Source organism: Labeo rohita, chromosome 8 (assembly GCF_022985175.1).
Source record: "Labeo rohita strain BAU-BD-2019 chromosome 8, IGBB_LRoh.1.0, whole genome shotgun sequence".
Classification (NCBI taxonomy): domain Eukaryota; kingdom Metazoa; phylum Chordata; class Actinopteri; order Cypriniformes; family Cyprinidae; genus Labeo; species Labeo rohita.
The window spans coordinates 34,725,252-34,748,639 of NC_066876.1; the positions used below are offsets into that span (position 1 = coordinate 34,725,252).

General features: G+C 32.7%; 4 protein-coding genes across 6 annotated transcripts in view; 3 read left to right on the forward strand and 1 right to left on the reverse strand.

Annotated features, from left to right (window-relative positions):
• The first annotated feature begins 1,395 nt into the window (after positions 1–1,395).
• Positions 1,396–6,691, forward strand: tmem127 (transmembrane protein 127). Of its 2 annotated transcripts, none has more exons than XM_051117935.1 (4): positions 1,396–1,701; positions 2,262–2,595; positions 2,932–3,096; positions 5,216–6,691. In XM_051117935.1, the coding sequence occupies exons 2-4, from the start codon at positions 2,358–2,360 to the stop codon at positions 5,524–5,526; spliced, it is 714 nt and encodes a 237-aa protein (XP_050973892.1). In that variant the 5' UTR covers positions 1,396–1,701; positions 2,262–2,357; the 3' UTR covers positions 5,527–6,691. The 2 variants fall into 2 exon arrangements, with proteins under 2 accessions (XP_050973892.1, XP_050973893.1); XM_051117936.1 differs by having other exon boundaries at positions 2,336–2,595.
• A 72-nt stretch (positions 6,692–6,763) lies between these two features.
• LOC127170134 (coiled-coil domain-containing protein 74A) lies at positions 6,764–14,327 on the forward strand. Its single transcript, XM_051117932.1, has 8 exons — positions 6,764–6,970; positions 8,375–8,625; positions 9,192–9,236; positions 11,179–11,260; positions 11,360–11,522; positions 11,593–11,693; positions 13,555–13,611; positions 13,699–14,327. Exons 1-8 carry the CDS (start codon positions 6,933–6,935, stop codon positions 13,835–13,837), a joined length of 876 nt encoding a protein of 291 aa, XP_050973889.1. The 5' UTR covers positions 6,764–6,932; the 3' UTR covers positions 13,838–14,327.
• Positions 14,328–16,156: 1,829 nt separating this feature from the next.
• Positions 16,157–20,108, forward strand: gatd3l (glutamine amidotransferase class 1 domain containing 3, like). The gene is made up of 7 exons (XM_051117934.1): positions 16,157–16,359; positions 16,882–16,934; positions 17,903–18,016; positions 18,166–18,297; positions 18,774–18,866; positions 19,521–19,684; positions 19,853–20,108. The coding sequence occupies exons 1-7, from the start codon at positions 16,240–16,242 to the stop codon at positions 19,987–19,989; spliced, it is 813 nt and encodes a 270-aa protein (XP_050973891.1). The 5' UTR covers positions 16,157–16,239; the 3' UTR covers positions 19,990–20,108.
• Positions 20,109–20,933: 825 nt separating this feature from the next.
• The window catches only part of igsf9b (immunoglobulin superfamily, member 9b), a 64,935-nt gene continuing 62,480 nt past the window's right edge, over positions 20,934–23,388 (reverse strand). The window contains exons 20-22 of one of the 2 annotated variants that reach the window (XM_051117889.1): positions 23,171–23,343; positions 22,597–22,800; positions 20,934–21,482 (exon numbers count right to left, since the gene is read on the reverse strand). In XM_051117889.1, coding sequence (XP_050973846.1) covers positions 22,610–22,800; positions 23,171–23,343 — 364 coding nt within the window. In that variant the 3' untranslated portion in view covers positions 20,934–21,482; positions 22,597–22,609. Of the gene's footprint in view, positions 21,483–22,596; positions 22,801–23,170; positions 23,347–23,388 lie in introns of both variants that reach the window. The other variant, XM_051117888.1, reaches the window with a different exon arrangement.

Below are 23,388 nucleotides of genomic sequence, written 5' to 3' on the forward strand. Positions count from 1 at the left end.
TCACTTAATAGCACAATGTACAATAAGAGTGAAGAGTTATTTCTGCATGAATATACATGCATTATTATAATTGTTTTTTTTTTGTAATTACATTTTAATTATTTTATTAATAGTATTGATTATTTTATTTCAATTATCATTTATCTCAATTTTCAATTATTATTATTATTATTTATTTTTTTAAAATACATTTAGTTTTATTTTAGCTGAAAGCATACATCTTCAATGTCAGTTTTAATTGATTACATTTAATTTTTATATAATTGTGCAATATAAAATAAGAATGAAGAGTTATTTTTGCATGAATTTGCATGCATTATTATTATTATTATTATTATTGTTTTTGTAATTATATTTAATTATTTAATGAATGTTATTGATTCTTTTATTTCAATGTTTTTGTTTTGTTTTATTTTTATTTAAATACATTTAGTTTTTTTACTGAAAGTGTACATCTTTAATGTCAGTTTTAATTGATTACATTTAATTTTTATATAATTGTGCAATGTAAAATAAGAATGAAGAGTTATTTTTGCATGCATATGCATGCATTTTTTTATTATTATTATTATTGTTTTTGTAATTATATTTAATTATTTAATTAATGTTACTGATTCTTTTATTTCAATGTTTTTTTGTTGTTTTATTTTTATTTAAATACATTTAGTTTTTTTTAACTGAAAGTGTACATCTTTAATGTCAGTTTTATTTATTAGATTAAATTTTTATATAATAGTGAAATGTAAAATAAGAGCGAAGTTACTTCTGCATGAATATACATGCATTATAATAATAATAATAATTATTATTTTTTTTTGTAATTATATTTTAATTATTTTATTAATGCTATTTATTCTTTTATTTCAATATTTTTTATTTTGTTTTATTTTATTTTTTTATTTAAATAAATTTTGTTTTATTTTAGCTGAAAGCGTGCGTCTTCAATGTCAGTTTTAATTTATTTTGTATCATTTTCATATAATAGCGCAATGTAAAATAAGACTGAAGTTATTTGATTAATATTATTGTTTCTTTTATTTTAATTTCTGTTTTTTATTTTGATTTATTTTTTTATTTAAAAAACATTTTGTTTTGTTTTTCACTGAAAGCATACGTCTTCAATGTCAGTTTTAATTTATTACATTTAATTTTTATATAATAGGCAACGTAAAAATAAGAGTAAAGATTTATCTCTGCATGAACATTCCTGCATTATTATTATTATTATTATTATTATTATTCATATATACATGCATTATGAGGGGGGTATTCTCAAATTACATCACATAGAATACTTTCGATTCCTCGCACTTAACGTCATGCATGTGCATGTGCTCGAGAAATGACGTCTGCTAAAGGACGCGTCTGATTGGTTCAAACGGCAACACACAGGAAACGGAAGTCTGAGGCAGGAGAAGCTGTCCGTCTGATGGAGGAAGCAGTCGGACTATTGTTTACGTTTTTTACTGGAAATCAACAATAAAACACACGAAAATGTCTACGATATAGCAGCGATCAGCGGGATCATTTGAAACTTAACACGTTATATATTTGTTTTACTAAGTTATTTTATATTTTGGTGGGATTTGAGAAGGTTTTTAAAGGGTTTTGTTTGTGTTGTGGAGGTGTAAGGCCAGTTCATGTCATTAATGATCAAATCTGATTAAAAACTGACAGAGGAGCTTCAGTTACAGCAAACAGGTAAATATACTATTTAAATAAAAGGTGTAATTGTTTATAAATATAATATACTTTTAATCTTTTGTTATGTAACAGGATGATTGTTTAGTTTTGCTAATGTATTATTTTGTTATTAAGTGTGTTATTTATCATATATAAATTGTCATTGTTATTTATAAATAGTTAACATAATAATGATAAAAGTTATTAGCAGGTAGGTTAATCTGCTTGTATTGTCATTAGTGGCTTCCTAGCAATCGTTTACTATAGTTAATTTATTATTAAGAACAAAACTAAGTCGTTTTACTATTAAAAATAATGCTAAAAATAAGTCACTTTGGATGAAAGCATCTGCTGACTGCATTATTATTTGTTTTTAATATTATTATTTCCTGCTCTAATTAATGATCTATAATTTACACAACCTCTCAGTAAATTTATTAACTTAATACAAATGTTGTGTTTCCGTTCCAGCCAGTTCTTAGTAATTACCATAATTTTATGATTTTTTTAACACTTAATCTCATGTTTTGCTCTGGATTACAATAACAATTTTTTTTGTTTTGATTTTTTATTTCTAGCGGCCAGCGAAGGTCAAACCCCAGATCTGTCCACTCTCACTCTGCTGTATTTTAGTTTTACTGTTTTAATCAAGGGTTTTCAGAGCTTTCAAGACCATGTATGCACCACCGGGAACTGCTGCCCCTGGAAACCGGAGGAGAAGAGGTGGAACAGCTCTACCCAAACAGCCAGAGCGGAGTTTAGCATCCGCGCTGCCCGGGGCGCTTTCCATTACGGCCCTCTGTACGGCCCTGGCAGAACCAGCCTGGCTCCGCGTCCATGGAGGAACCTGTCCCAGACAGGAGCTTGGTGTCGCAGATGTCCTGGGATATATAGATGACAACCTTATTAAGGGTTGGTATCCCAAACTAAGACTCTTCTGCTCACCAAGGCAGCATTTGTTTCAGCAAAAATACAGTAATGTAGTAAAATATTATTCCAGTTTAATACAACAGTTCGTATACGAATATATTTTAAGATGTCATTTATTCCAGTGATGCAAACCTGAATTTTCAGCATCATTACTCCAGTCTTCAGTGTCACATGATCCTTCAGAAATCATTCTGATATGCTAAATTACTGCTCAAAAAACAAAAACCATAGATTACATTTTGAAGTAAAAGCTTGTGTTTCTACTCGATTCTACTTGCATTTTTAATGATAAACTGCTTTGTTCATTCCCTCTCACAGATTACTGCATCAACTCTCAGTCCATCCTGCTCTTGCGGGTCATTGCGGCTTTCTGTTTCTTGGGCATTCTGTGCAGCCTCACCGCTTTTCTGTTGGATGTCTTTGGACCAAAACACCCAGCCCTCAAGATCACACGCAGATATGCTTTCGCTCACATCCTCACAGGTATTAAATCATGAAGAATTTAGTTCTTTATTGTGCTCCTTTTTACAATATGTAATATAATAAGATCCCCTTTCAGGTGTCCCTAGAATGTTTCTGTGAAGTTTCAGCTCAAAATACCCCACAGATCATATATTGTATCATTTTAAAATGCCTATTTTGAGTGGAAGCAGAAACACGCTGTGTTCGTGCATGTCTCTTTAAATGCAAATTAGCTGCTGCTCCCCGCCCCCCCTTTTCCAGAATAGAGCTGTGCCTTTACAGCTCATACCTCAGATGCTCTGCTAAAAAACATCTGTTTGGTTTTTATTATCATGTCTATCGTGCTGAAATCATACGATTTAAACCATATCAGTTTAAACTTCTGATATACGGTTTTCTGAGCGCACACATCCGAAGCACGCACACAGAAAGTGCCTGTCACACAGCATGTGAGTACTAAACTAAGTAGTCAAATACACGCAAGTCTATGTTTAATAAACACACAAGCTAAAAAAAAAACAGTTGGTTATGTCTGTGAAGGTAAACAGCTGGGAAAGAAATTCCATGTTTTTTATTAAATCTGTGTGGCAGCAGCGTAATATACAGTAAATAAATCAATAAATCCACTGCTCTCTTGTCTCCTCTGAGGCTGGGACTCTAAATAGTGTTCTGTGCTCGTCTGTGCAGCCAATGACAGAACGGTTAGCATGCTTTGCACAAACTTTTGCCATGGCATTAGAATTAGTACACTGTTTGTGGGTGGAAACGTGCAGATTAAGGGGTGATAATATTATAATAAGAATCCCTTTCTACATTACTGGGTGAGCGAAATCTAAGCGGCTAGTATTTTCACGAGATTGCAAAGGCTTACCAAAACATTTTCTGGCTTGGTAGATGCACTGGGAACCTGATAATAGCGCTTAAACATGGAAAAAGTCAGATTTTCATCATATGTCACCTTTAATAAAACCTGAGAGGTTTCCGTTCCTCCACTGAAAGTCCTGGTCATCAAAAGGTAAAAGATTCAAAAAGGTCATAAACGCATCATAAAATGGATCCATATGCATTAAGTGGTTTAATACAAGTCTTGTGAAGAGATGCAATTGCTTTATATTATGAATAGATTTAATTTCAGATTTAATAATCAACACACATATATTAAAACACATCACATATGTGACCCTGGACCACAAAACCAGTCTTAAGTTGTACGGGTATATTTGTAGCAGTAGCCAAAAATACATTGCATGGGTCAGAATGATCAATTTTTCTTTTATGCCAAAATCATTAGGATATTAAGTAAACATCATGTTCCATTAGGATATTTTGTAAATTTCCTACCTTAAATATATCACAACATAATTTTTGATTAGTAATATGCATGGCTAAGAACTTCATTTGGACAACTTTAAAGGCGAATTTCTCAATATTTTGATTTTTTTTGCACCCTCAGTTTCCAGATTTTCAAATAGTTTAAATATTGTCAAATCCTAACAAATCATACATCAATGAAAAGACTATTTATTCAGATTATTTATTCTATTTAAATCTCAATAAAAAAAAAATTACCCTTATGACTGGCTTTGTGGTCCAGGGTCACGTATGGAGGGTGGATTTTCTTTTCCCGTAAAATCTTAATTAACGTCACAATAGACTAAAATTTACTGACTTTGCTTACATAGGGGTATAACAACTTTTAAAGATTTGTTCTTTGCTGATCTTGTTACACTTATGGTATTCCCAATCAAAATGGACAAACCTACAAAACACTGCTTATAAATTTCTCACTGTGCTATATATTGACTTTTTGTCAACTTCTTTCAATTGTTAATACATTTCCCATTTCTTTTTTAAACTGTTTGATCATAGGCCTCATTGAGCTGAGCTTTGCACCTCAGTTTCTAAGTGAACACTGCCAAAATCATGCACAATATGCTTTTTCACTCAAAAACTGAGACGTCAGTGAGGCCTATCAGTTACAAGAAGAAATACCTAACTTGTGCCAATTGAAGAAAAAAAAAAACATAGTAATGAGAGATGTACAAGCAATTTTTGACAGGAGTAAAAGATTTTCAGCACACCATTCATTTTTTTGAGATGAACTGTTCCATTAATGTCTTTATGACTCTCTGTATTGCAGTGCTCCAGTGTGCCACAGTGATCGGCTTCTGCTACTGGGCCTCTGAACTGATTCTGTCCCTGCAGCAGCAGCACAAGAAGTACCACGGCTCGCTCATCTACGTCACTTTTGCCATCAGCTTCTACCTAGTGGCCGGCGCAGGCGGCGCCTCCATTTTAGCCACGGCCGCCAACCTGCTCCGCCATTACCCCACAGAGGAAGAGGAGCAAGCCCTGGAGCTCCTCTCAGAGATGGAGGAGAGCAGTGAAACATACCCAGTCGACTACGACATTGCCAACCAATTCCAACCTCCACCGGCCTACACACCCTGATCGCCAACTGCTATCTCCCCACATGTTCCCCGCCCAACGCCACGCCTTTGGCCTTCAGATAAAGAAACGATGTTCAGATTTTAGGTGCGCCATCAAAAACAAATATATAATCAGTATTCCAGACCATGCAGAATGCCCATGCACACATTTAAATGAATGTTATACTTTGGCAGAGCTTGAGTGCATGGAATAAATCAAAGAGAATAATTATGGCATTGCTTGTAGAATTCCATTCAAATTCATCTTGCAGTACTTTGCATGTATCTGGCAATAAAAACCCACACAGATTTAGAAAACAGAGTATTTTTTGGCACGCTTTGTTGATTAAAGACTTGAAGGATGCAAAGCATCTCAGCGTTATGCTTGGAGATGCATTTACTGGCAATTTCGTTGGCACACTAAACTGTGGGGAATTAGTCTTATTTTTGTTTATCCAAAGGATTCATTGCAGGTTTCTCATGTTTTTCCATTTAAAATGTTGAGCTGCACTTTTTGACTCATGTTCCTATTTTTCAATCAGTCTATTTTCTTTCATTTTTTTTCCTTTCGTGCTATCAAAGTATACTTTTATTTATTGTAATTAATCACTAGTACACAGATGCTGCCATATCCACACATTCACCCCATTGCATTTTAAAACATAATTTTTAATCAGTAATTCTAATGTCACTTTAACGCACATATAGCCCAAGATGGATGGACAAATTATTTATTATTTATTCTCCGGTCGAAACAAACTCTCAAAGAAACTAGAAAGTGAATATTTTATGTACCTGTAATTTGGAGGCTTTCAGGTTTGCCAACATCACCTTGTGAGTGTGTTCTATATTAATTGGACTTTTTTGTTTTTTTGTGAAATTGTATTTGCTGTGTTTTGATAGTAATAGTGTGAGCGATGAACGAGTCTTAACACATTCGATTATGATTGTATCCACGATTCACTCTGGTCTGATTATTTTTGATAAAATCACTGCATGACATTTGATACTGCACTTGTGTTGCATAAATGGACTGTGAATGGTCAGATTTCACACATGCTGTTCAATTTTGGTTGTTTTTATAGTAATCCGGTGGTTTTGTGTTCTAGATTATTTCTCGTTTCCTTTCTGTGTTTCATTTGAAATACGTTTACTGACATGGAAAATAAAAAAAAAAGTCTAAACAACATGTGCGTGCGTGTTTCCTCAATGCGTGTGCACGTCGAAATCGATGCGTGCGCCGCTGTAGCCATAGCAACGTTTGATTCATCCAGGAAGCGACACCGCACCGGCACTTAAGCTGAAGCGAGGATAAATGACATTAATTTGAAGAAATACTCGTTTAAATGTTTCCAATATGCTCAGTTATTCATATAAATGGGCTTCATTTGATCGAGTGTTTAATATGTGTTAGCCGCGAAGTGATGGATGACGAAAGCTGTGGAAAAATCGATTATGGAAATGAGGTATGTTGCATGTAAATAAGGCCAGACTCATATTATAAAGCTACATTTTAAAAGCTGACTTGTATAGCATATATCTTGCGATGAAATTAACATATAACGTTTTTTAGCTTTAAAATGTACCGTGTAGATGCTTATGGATTGATCTTTGCCTCATACGAGGTTCATATTGCGTTTAACGTTATACAGTTGAAGTCAAAAGTTTACATAACGTTACACCTTGCTGAATCTGCAAAATGTTAATTGTTTTACCAAAATAAGAGGGGTCATACAAAATGCATGTTATTTTTTATTTAGTACTGACCTGAATAAGATATTTCACATAAAAGATATTCTTAAATAGTCCATAAGAGAAAACAGTAGTTGAATTTATAAAAATGACCCCGTTTAAAAGTTTACATACACTTGATTCATACTACTGTGTTGTTACCTGAATGATCCACAGCTCTTATATTTTTGTTTAGTGATAGTCGTTTATGAGTCCCTTAGTTAGACTGCCCGCTGTTCTTCAGAAAAATCCTTTAGGTCCTACAAATTCTGTGATTTTTTGGCATTTTTGTGTATTTGAAACCCTTTCCAACAATAACTGTATGATTTTGATTAGCTTTTTACACTTAGGACAACTGAGGGACTCACATGTAACTATTACAGAAGGTTCAAACACTCACCGACTCTCCAGAAGGAAAAACAATGCATTAAGAGCTGGGGGGTGAAAACTTTTGAACAGGATGAAGATGTGTAAATTTTTCTTATTTTGCCAAAATATCATATATTTTTTCATTTAGTACTGCCCTTCAGAAGCTACAGAAGATACTTACTTGTTTCCTAGAAGACAAAATAAGTGAAATTTACCCTGATCTTAAATTTCAAAAGTTTTCACCCCCCTCTTAATGCTTCTGGAGCATCAGTGAGCGTTCGAACCTTCTGTAATAGTTGCATATGAGTCCCTCAGTTGTCCTCAGTGTGAAAAGATAAATCTCAAAATCACACAGTCATTGTTGGAAAAGGTTCAACTACACAAAAATGCTGAAAAACCACAAAAAAGGATTTTTCTCGAGAACAGTGAGCGGGACAAACAAGGGACTCATGAACAACTATCACTATCATTCAGGTAACAACACAGTATTAATAATCAAGCGTATGTAGACTTTTTGAACTGGGTCATTTTTATAAATTCAACTATTATTTTCTCTTGTGGACTATATGTAAATGTCTTTTTTATGAAATATCTTATTCAGGTCAGTACTGAATAAAAAATAACATGCATTTTGTATGATCCCTCTTATTTTGGTAAAATAATTAACATTTTGCAGATTTCACAAAGTCTGTGTAAACTTTTGACTTCAGCTGTAAATAGAGAGTATGTGCCAAAGATCCATGAGGTATTAATAGCACCATGTCCACCAGTAATTTGCCACCGCTGCGAAACCTGCCCAGCTGGACCAGGGTTCGAGATCTGGACCGGGTGAGATACCCCAGACTTCTGTCCAGTGACTCAGTGGTCAGATCTCCACCTGTGGACATCAAGCCCAGGGTAGATGCACACAACACACGTGTCGCATCTCTGGAGAAAGATATTCTGTTCCTCCAACAACAGCATAAAGACACACTGGAGAGACTGCATGTGGAAATTGAAGATCTGAAGCGTGTTAATAAAGGTGTGCTGCTCTACAGTCCTTAGTAAATGTTGTTGTTGTTGTTTTTATTTGAGAAGGTTGCTGAACTTTGAAAAAAATCACATTTTACCACTTAGGGTCTAAAACACCAGGGTGAAAACTGTATTAGACACTTGAGGTACGCAATAGAGAAACACGTTACCGCAATATTCTAGTAGTTAAAATGTTTTTACCCCATAACAGTTGAAATATTGAGATCAGATGTAATGAAATACTGATGAAGACTGTAAAACAAACTTACTTCAGTTTGAAGCATGTGGCCAGAAGGTTGCTGATGATGTCACTTCCTCAAACATGATGTAGGAATGAGCAAACCATTGTTTTTAAAGGGGGAACTGAAACCTAATTGAGGAACAAAATATTTTAAATATAATATTGATGTGATATTTTAGTTTCAATTTTAAATGCCAAATCTAGGTTTAATGTATTTTTTAACATTTTAGACAACCAATTAACATATTAGATATCAATTATTATGTAATGAGGGTTTTTTTTTAATACGCACAAATATCATTTTCACACTTGCATATTTACTTCTTCTTTTACAGAATTACAGTATCAGCTGATTATGGAACATGAAAATTCTTCGAAAGGTAGGTTATGTTTTATCAAGCCTAATTTTTCATAATTATATTCATAATATACTCATGTAATGATGCAGAACTTGCTTTAGAAATCCCATTGGGAAGATTAATGTCATCTAGTGCTATTTTGGTATTATTGAGATACTTTTACAGATTTTATTATTATTTTGAATTAGTTTTTATTTTTATATTTTCTGATTTTAGTTAAAGTTTTGAATAATTTTTATTCATTTTTAGTATTATTCAGATGATTTTATAGTTTTTATTATTATTTTGAATTGGTTTCTATTTTTTTATATATATTTTTAAATCTAGTTAAAGTTTTGGTAATTTTGTTGGTTTTGTTATTTTTATTCGTTATTATTTTGAATATGTAGATATAATTTTTAATCATTTTAGTATTATTGCGATACTTTAACAGTTTTTATTCATATTTAAATTAGGTTTTTATATTTTGTTTTAATTTTAATTAAAGTTTTTGTCATTGTTATTAGTTTTGAAATATATAGATATAATTTTTTATTCATTTCAGTGTTATTGAGACACTTAAATAGTTTTTATTAATATTTTAAATGATTTTCTTTAACATGATGTTTTAATAAAAAAAAGTTTTTGTAATTGTGTTTTGTGGTTGTCATTTTTATTCATTTTAGTATTATTGAGATACTTTAATAGTTTTTATTAATATATTAAATTAGTTTTTTAAATATTTAGTTTTAATTTTATTTAAAGTTTTAGCAATTTTGTTGTGTTTTTGTAATTTTTGTTAGTATTTAAATATGTAGATATAATTTCTATTCATTTTAATATTATTGGGATAATTTAATAGTTTTTGTTAGTATTTAAAATAATTTGTAAACATTTATTTTTCATTTTTATTAAAGTTTTAGTAATTTGTTGTGTGTTTTGTATTTTAAATATGTAGCATTATTGAGATACTTTTAATAGTTTTTTATTAATATTTAAATTTAAATAATTTTGTTTTGTTTTTGTCATTTTAATTAGTTTTTAAATAGATATTATATATATATATATATATATATATAGTAGATATAATTTTATTTAGTTTAGTACTATTGAGATTAGTACTATTTGAGTTTTTAAAAATAGTTTTAGTAATTTAGTAATTGTTTTGTTTTTGTCATTTTTATAAATTTTGATTGTAGATATAGTGTGTTCTATAATTTTTATTATAGTATTATTGAGATACTTTTTATCAATATTTTAAATTATTTTTTATATTTTAATTAAAGTTTTAATAATTTTGTTTTTAAGTATGCAGACATACTTTATGGTATTACGACTGTTATAGTTTTGTATTCATATTTTAAATGAGTTTTTTATATTTTTTCACTTTAATGTTAAAGTAGTAATTTTGTTGTGTGCTCTTCTCATTTTTAGTGCTGGGCAACGATTAATTAATTAATAATATAATATTAATTAATTGATTAATCGTATCCAAAATAAAAGTTTTTGTGTACATTAAATATGTGTGTGTGTGTACTGTGTATATTTATTATATGTATATATATATAAATACACACATGCATGTACATATTTAAGAAACAATTTATGTTTATATATTAAATATATTGATATGTTATATAAATTATATGAATATAAATATATACATTTTTACATGTAAATACATGTAAAAAGTACACACACATACTGTATATTATATAAACAAAAACTTTTAGTTTGGATGCGATTAATCATTGCCCAGCACTATATGTAGATATAATTTTTATTTATTTTTATTTCAGTTTTAGTCGTTTTAATACATAAGGATAAACAAAAGAAAGTGAGAAATGTTGCCTTGGCCACTAGCTGAAATAAAAACTTTTTTAATATATTAATTGAATTCAGATAATGTTTAAGTAACAGATTTTCTTTCTGGTTTTAACTGTAGTTGTAGTTGACTCTAATTACCCTGGTGTGCTCCACACAGAGTCCATATGGTCCAACAGTAATTCCTCAAAATCCAGTAGCGGCGGTTCAGCTGAGAAGAATTCCCAGTGTGGATTCATCAGGTTCATGCAAATCTCTGTAACCTTTGAGTTAGCATCTCTGATTAACTGACCTCACTTCACCAATTAAATCACACGTCCTCCTGCTGTCACTCGCTCCAGCTCAGAGGAGGCGTCCGAGGTGGGAGGAGGAGGTGCAGTCACATCTTTGCTGCCTCTCAGGATCACTTGCAGTCCGTCCCAGCAGCCCCGCACCCCGACGCAGAAGGAGTGCGAGCTCATCATCCGGCAGCTTTATCACGCCAACACCACGCAGTATCAGGAGGTCAGCAGTGCTTCATCATGTCTGTTGAGATTCATATATTCATACTTGACACTCATGTTTCCTTACTCAGCTGCTGCGGATCAAGATGCTGCTCAGAGAAATCACTTCCAAAAACAGATCGGCCGCTGAAGTTTTCTCTCTCGCAAGAGCCTCACTCTGTGACAACAGCAGGTGCACTGTTATTCTGAATCAATCCCATGAAGACAGTCAAGAAATATACTGGTCATATTTTACACAAAAATCGAAAGAAAGGAATCCACCTTATTCTTCAGTGTGGAAGTAAACCTATGTGTAAGACTTCCAGTTCATCAGCCGCTATTGGGAAATAACGCTAAGTGTGTTCACAGTTAAGATAATACATTAAAATAATATGGTAAGACACACCAATCTGCAGTATTAAGCAGCAAAACGAGTTTTGTATGGATAAAAATAGCTGGACACGATGAGACCTGAAGCCAGTACCATAAAATTTACAAATAGCTGCGCCCACTCTTACAGGAAAAATAAGGTGGAAAAGAAACTATATTTTCATCTCATTAAATTTAAATAAAATGTCATAAAAAAGAAATCTAATTTTCTCATTTAAAATGTATTTATTTTAAATTAAATGTAAAATGAATTATATATATATATATATATATATATATATATTTATTTATTAAGTATTTTATTTTAAGAAATAATTTTTGGGAATTTTTAATAATAATTTTAAAAACAGGAAACAGGATTGTCATTAAAATAAATAATGTAATACCATGAAAATACATAATTTATTTTTTATTATAATTATATTATTATAATTTATATATATTTTTTTTTTATCAAAGAAAGAAATAAACTACATTTTGCATAACTTCAATTAAAATATTATATATTTATTATTATTCATAACAATAATAATAATAATAATAATTATAATAATAATAATACAATACTGGAACACAATGCACAAAATAAATAATAAATAAATAATGGTCACAACAGGCTTTGTTTTGTTTATACAATATAATTTTCTTTTTTTCTTTTGATTTTTGGGTGCAATATGACCTGGCCACACGCACACATGTCTGGTTTAATTATCCTTGTGGGGACTCTCCATAGGCACAATGGTTTTTATACTGTCCACACGGTATTTTCTATCCTCTTACCCTAAACCTAACCCTTATAGAGAACTTTATTAATTTTTACTTTCTCGTTCTGTAGGATTTATAAGCTTGTTTCCCCATGGGGACCCCAGTTTAGGTCCCCACGTTGACACGAGTCCCCATGAGTCTCTGTGTATTCAGGTTTAGGTCCCCACTAGGATATAAAAACAAGACCATATATATAGTGATAATTATTTTTACTATGTTGTAAACAGCTGAGTAGAATTTTTTTCAGATTTCTTTGATGAAAAGAAAGATCAGAAGAAATATAAATCTTTTGTAACATTATAAATGTCTTTATCATCACTTTTGATCAATTTAAAGTATCCTTGCTAAATAAAAGTATTAACTTATATAATTCCAGATAAATGCTGATCTTTGGATTTTTCCATTCATCAAAGAACCCTGAAAAATGTGCTGAACTGTTTTAAATATTATTATTAATAATAATAACAATAATAATAATAAAAAAAGCAAATCAGCATATAGAATGATTTCTGAAGGATCATGTGACACTGAAAACTGGAATAATGATGCTGAAAATGTAGTTTTGATCACAGGAATAAATTATATTTTAAAATATCTTCAAATAGAAAACAGTTATTTTAAATAATACAAATATTTTACTGTTTTTGCTGTACTTTGGATCAAATAAATGCGGGCTTGGTGAGCAGAAGAGACTTCTTTAAAAAAACATTTAAAAAACTGGTAGTGTATATATATATATATATATTTTTTTTTTTTTGTTGTTGTTGTTGTTGTTGTTTTTTTGTGTCTATAAATAATAGATTTTTTAATTATTTAATTATATCATATATTCCATTTGCCTATTCAGAATCAATCATTGGCACTTTATTTGCACATTTAAACCTATGGTTCTTTTTTAGGGCTGAAGTTTTTGAGCATTTTCCAAAACTACCTCTCAAACCACTGCCAAAGAAACAGTAGGCTGATTTTCTATTATTATCACTATCACAGAATACCACAGGCATCCCATAATTCTGAAACAATTTTTGATCATTTCACCCCAGGATCCCGAATCACGCCGGTAAAGGAGAAACTGTGCTTCTCCCAGCCATCAAGCGCAATCTCAGCAGCACCATGTCAGAGCGGCAGAGGAGAGCGCAGGACGTGCACAGAATGCGTCTCAGGAGAGTTGTGAACTCTTAACCCTCCTCTGCAGTGAAGGTTACGCTGTCCCACTTCTGTCATTGTGCCATCGTGTCTGCTGATTAACAGGTCTTACAGTTTAGCCTTTTTTTTTACCCTACCAAAAGGCTTAAACTTCTCAGTCAGTCTCTCTGTAAGCTGAAGGAAGGTCAAAAATATGTATTACTTATTCACCACAGATACGTGAGTGAACGGCTGTTGATCATAGATTCCCTAATGAACTACATAAGAATCTTTCCAGAGAAGCAGCCAAATGTCAAAGATGAGACGAGAGCTAAGCTGCCCGTCCTTCAACCGGAAGATCTGTAAACGCTGAGACAAGCACAATATATACATGAAACACATACTATCAAATCTTGATTTGATAAGATACATTGACGTGTGAATTTCCCTGAAGGTTTCTAAAGGTTTTCGGTTGATTTGAGTTTGATAAAGCGGTTTAAATTCTTGTTAATCCTGTAATTCTCTTTAAATAAATGCACCAGCATCATTTATTACATTAGCTTTTTTGTTGCACAAGTCTTGTTAATCCTGGACTCATGCAGTGACTTGAAAGTGTTTATTTCTTTAGTAAGGCTCAGTAAGTTTCATGTGTAGTGTACTAGTGTAATCTGACCGTTGAGAAGGTTTTATAGTGCGTCCTGTTGGATCTCTAACTGACGACTACAACCCATTGGATCAATGCCCGGGCTTCCAGCAGACACCACATAGTATTACTGTGTTTAAGAGCCTTATTAAGTAATAGGCTTTAGAGGCCACTATCTCATTCAATTCAATTCAATCAGAAGCTCTAGATGCCTCAAACAGCAAACGTTTAACACGTTTCTCTAATTCAGTTTACCCAGTAAAACATTTCAGTAACACATAGCTGGTAAAGTTTTTATTGTTTGATGAACGCATCAATAGACATTCATGTCAGTCATTTTTATGATGATGTTGCATATGGCATTTTATAGGCAATACAACAAAGGGTTAATATATATATATACTACTAGCCAAGGCATAACTACAACTGAAATAAAAATTAACAAAAACTACATAAAAAAAAACACACATTTTTAAAAACCTACTAAAAATGACAAAATTAAAACTTTAACTAAAATACAAAAGAAAAACTGTTAAAACCTATTCAGAGTATTACTATAATAGTACCTTAATGATACTAAAATAACACTAAGCGTGAGTCCAATGTCTGAGATAACCTGTTAATTATAATATATGCAAAATATTTTGAGTGAAAAAAAATTGTAAGAAATTGTAATGTAAGGAAAAAATTAATTAATAAAATAAAAAATATGATATTATATAATATTATGTACAATAGTGTATGTATATATATATATATATATATATATATATAATAAATTGTGAAATTCCCTAAAAATAAATAAATAAATCAAATAAAAAATAAAATTTTATACATGTAGATTACATTTTTGTCACACCTTTTCTTTTATTTTTTGTCTAAAAAGTTTTGCAGCTGAAGATTTTCAGAGTGGACCCTAAATTATAAATAATACATAAATGATAAATAAGTAGCATGAATACATTAAATAGGTAGCATTGGTATATTTGTAGCAATAGCCAACAATATGTCAACAGTATGGGTCAAAATTAAAGATTTTTCTTTTAGGCCAAAAATTATCAGTAGGATATTAAGATCATGTTCCATGAAAATATTTTGTAAATTTCCTACCGTAAATATATCAAAACGTAATTTTTAATTAGTAATATACATTGCTATAAACTTCATTTGGAAAACTTAAAAGGTGATTTTCTCAATATTTTTTTATTTTTTTGCACCCTCAGATTCCAGATTTTAAAATATTGTCCTATTCCAACAAACTATACATCAATGGAAAGCTTATTTATTCAGCTTTCAGATAATGTATAAATCTCCATTTTTAAAAAAATGGACCCGTATGACTGATTCTTGTACATGTAAAAAATAAAATGAAATGACAAAAAAACATTTTATACATGCTGATTAGATTTTATTATTATACATGTTCAAGAGTTTGGCGAACTACGCAATTTATCATTAGCAATTAAGTGAGGCGAGTGAGGCGTCAGGTCAGACGGGTCAGACAGACAGTCTGTTTATGGAGGTAAATGCAGGTAAACGGCCGCAGCCCCGGCAAAGCATCAACGGCCGGGTGTTGACCAAATGACTTAAGGTAATAAGATAACTGAGGAAGGTATTATTAGATAAGCAATGAAGAAAGGAAAAGCGTTGCTCAGACAAAGTACCTTATCTTCTCAGAAACGTAGCTTACAGAGTGACGTCTCTCATGCAACATTAGTATAAAAGAGCCGAGGTTCCTCTGCTGCAGGATTGGACACGTCGAGTTCAGTCTGCACAACTCTCTAGCGCTTGATCTCTGTGTTGTAAACTCAGCATCATGTTGGCATCACGGGCACACCTCGCCAAGCAGGCCGCGGTCATGCTGATGCGCCAACCCGCCTGCCTGATGCATCATGGGGGAGACTGGGGCAACTGGGGTAACACCAACATCGCTGTGGTAAGGACACTGGATGCTACGCACACATGTGTGACCCTGGACCACAAAAACAGTCTTAAGTAGCATGGGTATATTTGTAGCGGTAGCCAAAAATACATTGTATGGGTTAAAATGATCAATTTTTCTTTTATGCCAAATATCATAAGGATATTAAGTAAAGATCATGTTCCATGAAGATATTTTGTATATTTCCTACTGTTAATATACCAAAACTTGATTTTTGATTAGTAATGTTCATTTGGACAACATTAAAGGTGATTTTGTCAATATTTAGATTTTTTTGCACCCTCAGATTCTAGATTTTCAAATAGTTGTATCATGACCAAATATTGTCTTATCCTAACAAACCATACATCAATGGAAAGCTTATTTATTTCAGATGATGTACAAATCTCAATTTCATAAAATTGACCCTTATGACTGGTCCATGGTCATATATAAACTGGCAGGTTATATAAATAATGGATGTACAGTTTAATTTCTTGTTTAGATTTGAATATGTAACCAGATTTGCTTTTGAAGGTTTTCTCTGGCTGCGGTTGGTGGGATGGAACTGACATCCATGAGGCTGCCTAGTAAGTATACAGCAGTGTGCATTTCAAAATATCATTCCTTAATCATTATTTTGGTTGTTTATTAGTAAAAACATTAAAATGTTTAAAGCAAGCTCTTCACAATGAGGTCTGATTTGTTAACAAAAAACTAGACAGCATTTATTAATCTTTGTTAAATGTTAGTTCAAAAGTTTTCATTGCATTAAATAATATGGATACAAGTTCTTCAATCTTAAAAATGTAGTAGTAAATGTTGAGATTAACATTAAATAAGATTAATGAACTATTGTTAGTAGTTTAATATTAACAAATAAAGCTTATTATAATATATTATTAAGTGTTACCACACATACTTTAAATTCTAAATTGTGTCAAATAAAAATTCAATTCCGTTTAATTTTGCTATTTTATTAGCAAATTGAATTTTGTAGTTTTAAGCTTATATGCATCCACAAATGTTGTTATATTTCTGAATAAATCAAGAAAATACTATTTGCATATGAGGTAAAAAAAAAAAAAGTAGATCTGAGATACATTTCCTGAAAGAATCTTATGCACTTTTGCAAAAACAAGAATTTAACTAAATAAATATTTGCAGTGTAGCAGTTGTCGTCTTGCAGTAGCATCATTAAAAAGCAATAGTGTGACAACAGTCGAACGCTCTTATATCTTTATAACATGTTAGGGATATTATGTAAGGGATAATGTATAGTTACCTGGTCATTATCACAAAATAAACTCTGACAGTGTCAACAAGGGTTTATGTAGAGATAATGACTGGATGTCTGCACATGATCCTTATTACAAGACTACTTGCCAAATAAACAGATAAATAAATAAATATTGATTTGAGCTGAAATTATTACTCTTGGTTACCTGGTTTAGTTCAGCGCATAAGCTTAGAAATATTTGGACAGCTAAATGCTGCAAATCAGAATCAAGTATGCTAGAAAAATATAATTAATAAATAATGCCATTTCTTTTTGAAGCACCATGTACCACTTGAGCCGTAATGGAGCCCGCTTTCAGATCTTTGCTCCAAACCAGCAGCAAATGCACGTCATGGACCACATGAGGATGCAGCCATCATCAAGTGACAACAGGTAGACATCATTAAAATGAAATATAACATTAAATATACTAAATATGCAACCTTTCATATTCCCATTCAGCGTATCTCACTCATCTTGTGGAAATATAACAACCAAAATGTACCATGACCATCTGATACCAAAGTGTTTTCTCTCCGCAGGAACATGATGATGGAGTCTGCACGATTCAGCCACGGTCAGGGCATGATGCAGATGAACGATCTGTCCAAACTGGACGTCAACAGCTTTGATGCCGTCATCTTCCCGGGAGGCCACGGAATAGTCAAGAACCTGTGAGAGAGAGTGTCGTTTAGCTGATGAACGCTAGTTCAAATGTTATTAAATGTTATTGGAAAGAATGAAGTGCCATATCCTGATAGGCACATATGCACGTATAGACTATCAAGAGTCGTTATGAAATCCATCTAAACATTCTTAAACTTTGATGACCCTCAGATTATGTGCAGATTGGCCTTTTCGCTATTAATCACCCCAGATCTATCTCTATTCCTGGAGCGAAAATCCTCTTATCATGTTTCACTATTAGCAAACAATTGGTTAAGTCTATGTGGAAATCCACGTCTGAGCCCAATCCGGTTGCAGATAGCCCAATTACACTTCAGCACCTTTACAAGATCTGAACTGAGAAAGTTGCTTTTCATTCTTCATTTCTGTTCCTCATATGTCATGTTTGAAAAAACAATTATTAACAGGGAAAAAATTAGTGTTGACACTGTATTTCTGCTGACTTTTGCATTTTTATGAGCAGGTCCACCTTCAGCAAAGACGGCAAAGACTGCAAGCTGAATAATGATGTGGAAAGAATTATGAAGGACTTCCACCGCGCCCGCAAGCCAATTGGGTATATCACTCTAATAACATTAAAACTGTGTATATACCGTCTGAATTAATCCTTGCTGATACAACATACAGATGAGTGAATGATAATTATTTAAGATTATGCACCATTTTTAGGTCACTAATCAAATTAGTTACACTTATCACTAATTAAGTATAAAACAAATACGTTTTTCTTGCTTCATCTACATTTTTCATGTATCCACCTTATTCTTCAATGCAGAAGTAAGCCTTATGGGTGAGACTTCCGGTTCATTAGCCGCTATAAGGAAATGCGAGAAGAATAACACTGAGCAGTAACAAACAAGTATGCTTATAATTAAGACAATACATTAAAATAATATGGTAAGACACACCAATCTGCAACATCAAGCAGCAAAACGAGCTGTTTTGTACAGTTAAAAATGAACGCTGATGAGACCGGAAGCTTTAAATTTACAACGGGTAGTGTAAATTTAAAGCTACGGGTAGTGTTTTGTTTTTAGGACAGCTTTGATGAAAGGTTTTCATCCACTTCAAATGTTGACTACTGTAGCTACAGTTGCGTCCAGAAAACAAGTAAAACAGAAGCATTTGAATTGTGGTCTGTAAATATGATTTAATGAAATTGTTTAAATGTTTTTCAACTGACCTGAATTGTAATCTCTCTTCGACTCAGTCTGTCTAGCATGGCTCCTCTCCTGGCGTGCAGAGTCCTGCCCAATCTGGAGGTCACGATGGGTTACGAACGTGACGAGAGCAGCCGCTGGGGCCGCTGGCCCAACACCAACATGGTGCAGGCGGTTAAGAGCATGGGGGCCCGTCACAACACTCGTGAACCTTACATATCCTTTCACTTTCATTTTTAACATATTTCCCAAGCGTACAATTCGTTTTTTTAAGCATAAAACTTAAAGTGTGCCTTTAAATTAAGCAGTAAGTCACTGCATCTCTAAGTATGTGTCAACCTGATGTCATGAAAACATGATTTTTCCCTTAACTGCCCATCTCACGAGGCCTATGTGGATGAGAAAAACAAGGTGATCAGCACTCCAACCTTCATGTGGGAGACTGACTATCACTACCATTACATCTTTGATGGCATCGGGAACATGGTCAAACATGTCATGCGCATGACTGCCAAGTGATTCTTGTGAGATGCAAGACACCAGAAGGCTTTCACACTTAACTTTAGGTTGACCTGAATCCGCTATTATGTGGACCATACAGAGAGTAAATAAAGAAAAGCATAAAATGCAACTCCTGTGTTGTACCATATGTGTATCATATAGCATAGACTTTTTCTCCCACCGTATATGCAGCCGAAGGATATACTTGAAGTACCTGAGTAAATAACTAAAAACATGACAGAGTAACATTTTAGTGGAACATTTTATTTTACAAATCATACAAAAATGAATGACAACATTTATATATATATATATATATATATATATATATAAAAAAGAACAGATATAAAACAAAATTTCTTTTAAAAACAAAATTTCAAACTTTCTCAAAAATGTCAAAAAACCTTTACATGTATTACAAAAATGTACAGCAGTATCTTAAATATAAGATAGATTCATGTTTTCTCAAAACATTCATGAACAGTTACATGAAAAATGAAAAGTAAAAATATTTACAACACTAAGCATAGATTCACAAAGAGCCACAGATGGATGTCAAGATCCATGAGTATCTCTGTTTTTGTTTCAGCCATTTTATAAATTCGCTTTAACGTCATTCAACGGAGTTCGTTGTATTAAAGTGAAAGATATTGGAGATTAAGAGAACTGGCTGCAAATATGTTTCATTTTGGGAAAGTTAGTTACAAAAGTAAAGATTACAAATAAATTGTGAGGACAGTTTGACTGAGCATTAAGGAGGCTAAGCTTCTTAACTCAGTATTGGCACTGAATTTTTGCTTTAAATTATAACAGAATTTGGAACTTGCCCAAAACGAAGATGCTTAACGGGTTCAAGATGAATTTAGTTTCAAGATATGGGGAAATATACACAAAAATGGAGCTCAAATATCCACATGGTAAACAAATATGCAACAGCAACGTTATATTCACATATACATGCACTTATGTACTCAAAATACAACAACATTATATATTTCAGTTGCCTGAAATATATGTTTTCTTGGCTGCAGTATCTGATTGTCAAAGCAGACTTTATGCTCTACTGTTGTTTTGGTTCTGCTGATTGGAGGATGTAAGAAAAACCCTTTGGAAGTACAGTTATATTTCCAGCATGTTCATTTATCCACATTGGATACTATTTCAGTTACAAAATCTGTATCAAAACTGTATGATACTTCTAATTAGTTTTCTTCTTTTCTGTAAAACTGTACTTTTGTATCCTTATCTTTAGGTCTAGACAGATTGATGACAACAGATAAATACAAAGTCAACGAAAGACAGATACAAAAGCTATGTTCCAAACACTGTACAGTTTTCAAGTTTAGAAAAACCAGTGAGAACTGAATGCACCTTTACAGGATCATGGCAATGCTCTTTATTCAGCTTCAGGACGAATACGCATCAAAGCTGGTCATGGATATTCAAGTCTGGGTCCTTTGCTTTCTCAGGATTTGTACTTAAAACCAATTTGTCTTCATTTTTGGGATGCTCTGGAAATATAAACACAGGGATTGTGGTTAGATACCTACAAGAGACAAACCAAATAAAACCTTAGGTTTGCACTCAATTTAACACAGGAATGAGTAAGGCATTTTATAAATCTATGTGAATATATCACTTTCAGAATTATACATCTTACATATACAGTTGAGGTCAAAAGTTTACATACACCTTGCAGAATCTGCAAAATGTTAATTATTTTACCAAAATAAGAGGGATCATATAAAACGCATGTTATTTTTTTTTATTTAGTACTGACCTGAATATGACATTTCACACAAAAAATGTTTACATATAGTCCACAGGAGAAAATAAGAGTTGAATTGATAAAAATGACCCTGTTCTAAAGTTTACATAGACTTGATTCTTAATACTGTGTTGTTACCTCAATGATCCACAGCTGTTTTTTTTTTTTTGTTTAGTAATAGTTGTTCATGAGTCCCGTGTTTGTCCTGAACAGTTAAACTGCTTAAAATCCTTCAGGTCCCACAAATTATTTGTGTTTTCAGCATATTTGTGTATGTGAACCCTTTCCAACAATGACTGTGATTTTGAGATCCATCTTTTCATACTGAGGAAAACTGAAAGACTCATATGCAACTATTACAGAAGGTTTAAACACTCACTGATGCTTCAGAAGGAAAAACAATGCATTAAGAGCCAGGGGGTGAAAACTTTTGAACAGAATGAAGATGTTTACATTTTTCTTATTTTGCCTAAATATGATATTGTTTTTTTTCATTTTGTACTGCCCTTCAGAAGCTACAGAAGATACTTACATGTTTCCCACAAGACAAAATAAGTTAAATTTACCCTGATCTTCAAATTCAAAATTTCCTGTAAATGTCTTTTATGTGAAATATCTTATTCAGGTCAGTACTAAATAAAAAAAAAAAAAACATGCATTTTTATGATCCCTCTTATTTTGGTAAAATACTTAACATTTTGCAGATTTTGCAAGGTGTATGTAAACTTTTGTCCTCAAATACATATAATGACATGCACATTTGTGCCTACAAAGTGAAGTATAATGAAGATAGCCGGAGTTAAAACAAGTTCAGTTTGGATAGTATTGGTCAAATTAATTAAAGGGAGGTAACGGACCAAGGTACGGTTCTCAAAGAAGTGCGGAGCTGGAGTCAGAGTCTGGGTCAGGGGGGATGCAGGAGTCTTGGGAATAGGATTGCTGGGCTCTGCGGTACTCCTGGAATTCCTGTCTCAGGGCATTGAAGCGGGCCTCACTGAGGGAACGATTGTACCGGTGCTGAGGAGGCTGGGATACTAAGGGAGGGCTGATGGAGTACAGGCCTGAGAGGAGAGGAAAGGAGCAGGAGGAGGTTGGGTAAAATTAAACAGGTACACTTTAGGGGTCAACCAATTATCGGTGCCGATAATAAGGTTATCGGTATCATTTTCAAAACCAATTTGCAGATAAAACAATTTAAAAGCATTTAAAGAAAGATTTTGTCAGAGCAAATGTTATTCTTAACTTTGACATTCATTTTCATACCAGATATTTATATCGGTTCAAAATATCGGTTATCGGTCTACTTGATCTGTAATTATGGGCATTGGTCTTGAAAAACATATCGGTCAACCCCTAAAACTTCTTTTGCCATTATATTTGGTGTGGGGAATGATCAAACATGCTCAAACAGTTGAAGGATGAAATCCTTACGTTTACTCTGGAAGTCCTGGAGGCCAGCAGTGGAGCGGGGGCGATCTTGTCTCAATTCCCTGCCTCGCCCAAATCCTGCATGGGTCCGCTCCATCTTCATGGCCTCCAGGATGTCGGGATCCACAGAGCCTTCCACAGCATCCCATTCGTAACTCTCATCTACTGAGGTATTTCTTCTAGACACACACATATGCAATAATACACAGTGAGACATACAA

What these genes read in the sequence shown, in the direction of transcription:
- tmem127 (XM_051117935.1), top strand. Translation starts at nt 2,358, where the DNA reads ATGTATGCACCACCGGGAACTGCTGCCCCTGGAAACCGGAGGAGAAGA. An exon ending in AGATGACAACCTTATTAAGG is followed by an intron (nt 2,596 to 2,931) that starts GTTGGTATCCCA and finishes TCCCTCTCACAG; the next exon opens with ATTACTGCATCAACTCTCAG. An exon ending in TTTCGCTCACATCCTCACAG is followed by an intron (nt 3,097 to 5,215) that starts GTATTAAATCAT and finishes TCTGTATTGCAG; the next exon opens with TGCTCCAGTGTGCCACAGTG.
- gatd3l (XM_051117934.1), top strand. Translation starts at nt 16,240, where the DNA reads ATGTTGGCATCACGGGCACACCTCGCCAAGCAGGCCGCGGTCATGCTG. An exon ending in CGCGCCCGCAAGCCAATTGG is followed by an intron (nt 18,867 to 19,520) that starts GTATATCACTCT and finishes TCTTCGACTCAG; the next exon opens with TCTGTCTAGCATGGCTCCTC. An exon ending in TCACAACACTCGTGAACCTT is followed by an intron (nt 19,685 to 19,852) that starts ACATATCCTTTC and finishes ACTGCCCATCTC; the next exon opens with ACGAGGCCTATGTGGATGAG.
- LOC127170134 (XM_051117932.1), top strand. Translation starts at nt 6,933, where the DNA reads ATGACGAAAGCTGTGGAAAAATCGATTATGGAAATGAG. An exon ending in TCTGAAGCGTGTTAATAAAG is followed by an intron (nt 8,626 to 9,191) that starts GTGTGCTGCTCT and finishes CTTCTTTTACAG; the next exon opens with AATTACAGTATCAGCTGATT. An exon ending in AAACCACTGCCAAAGAAACA is followed by an intron (nt 13,612 to 13,698) that starts GTAGGCTGATTT and finishes ATTTCACCCCAG; the next exon opens with GATCCCGAATCACGCCGGTA.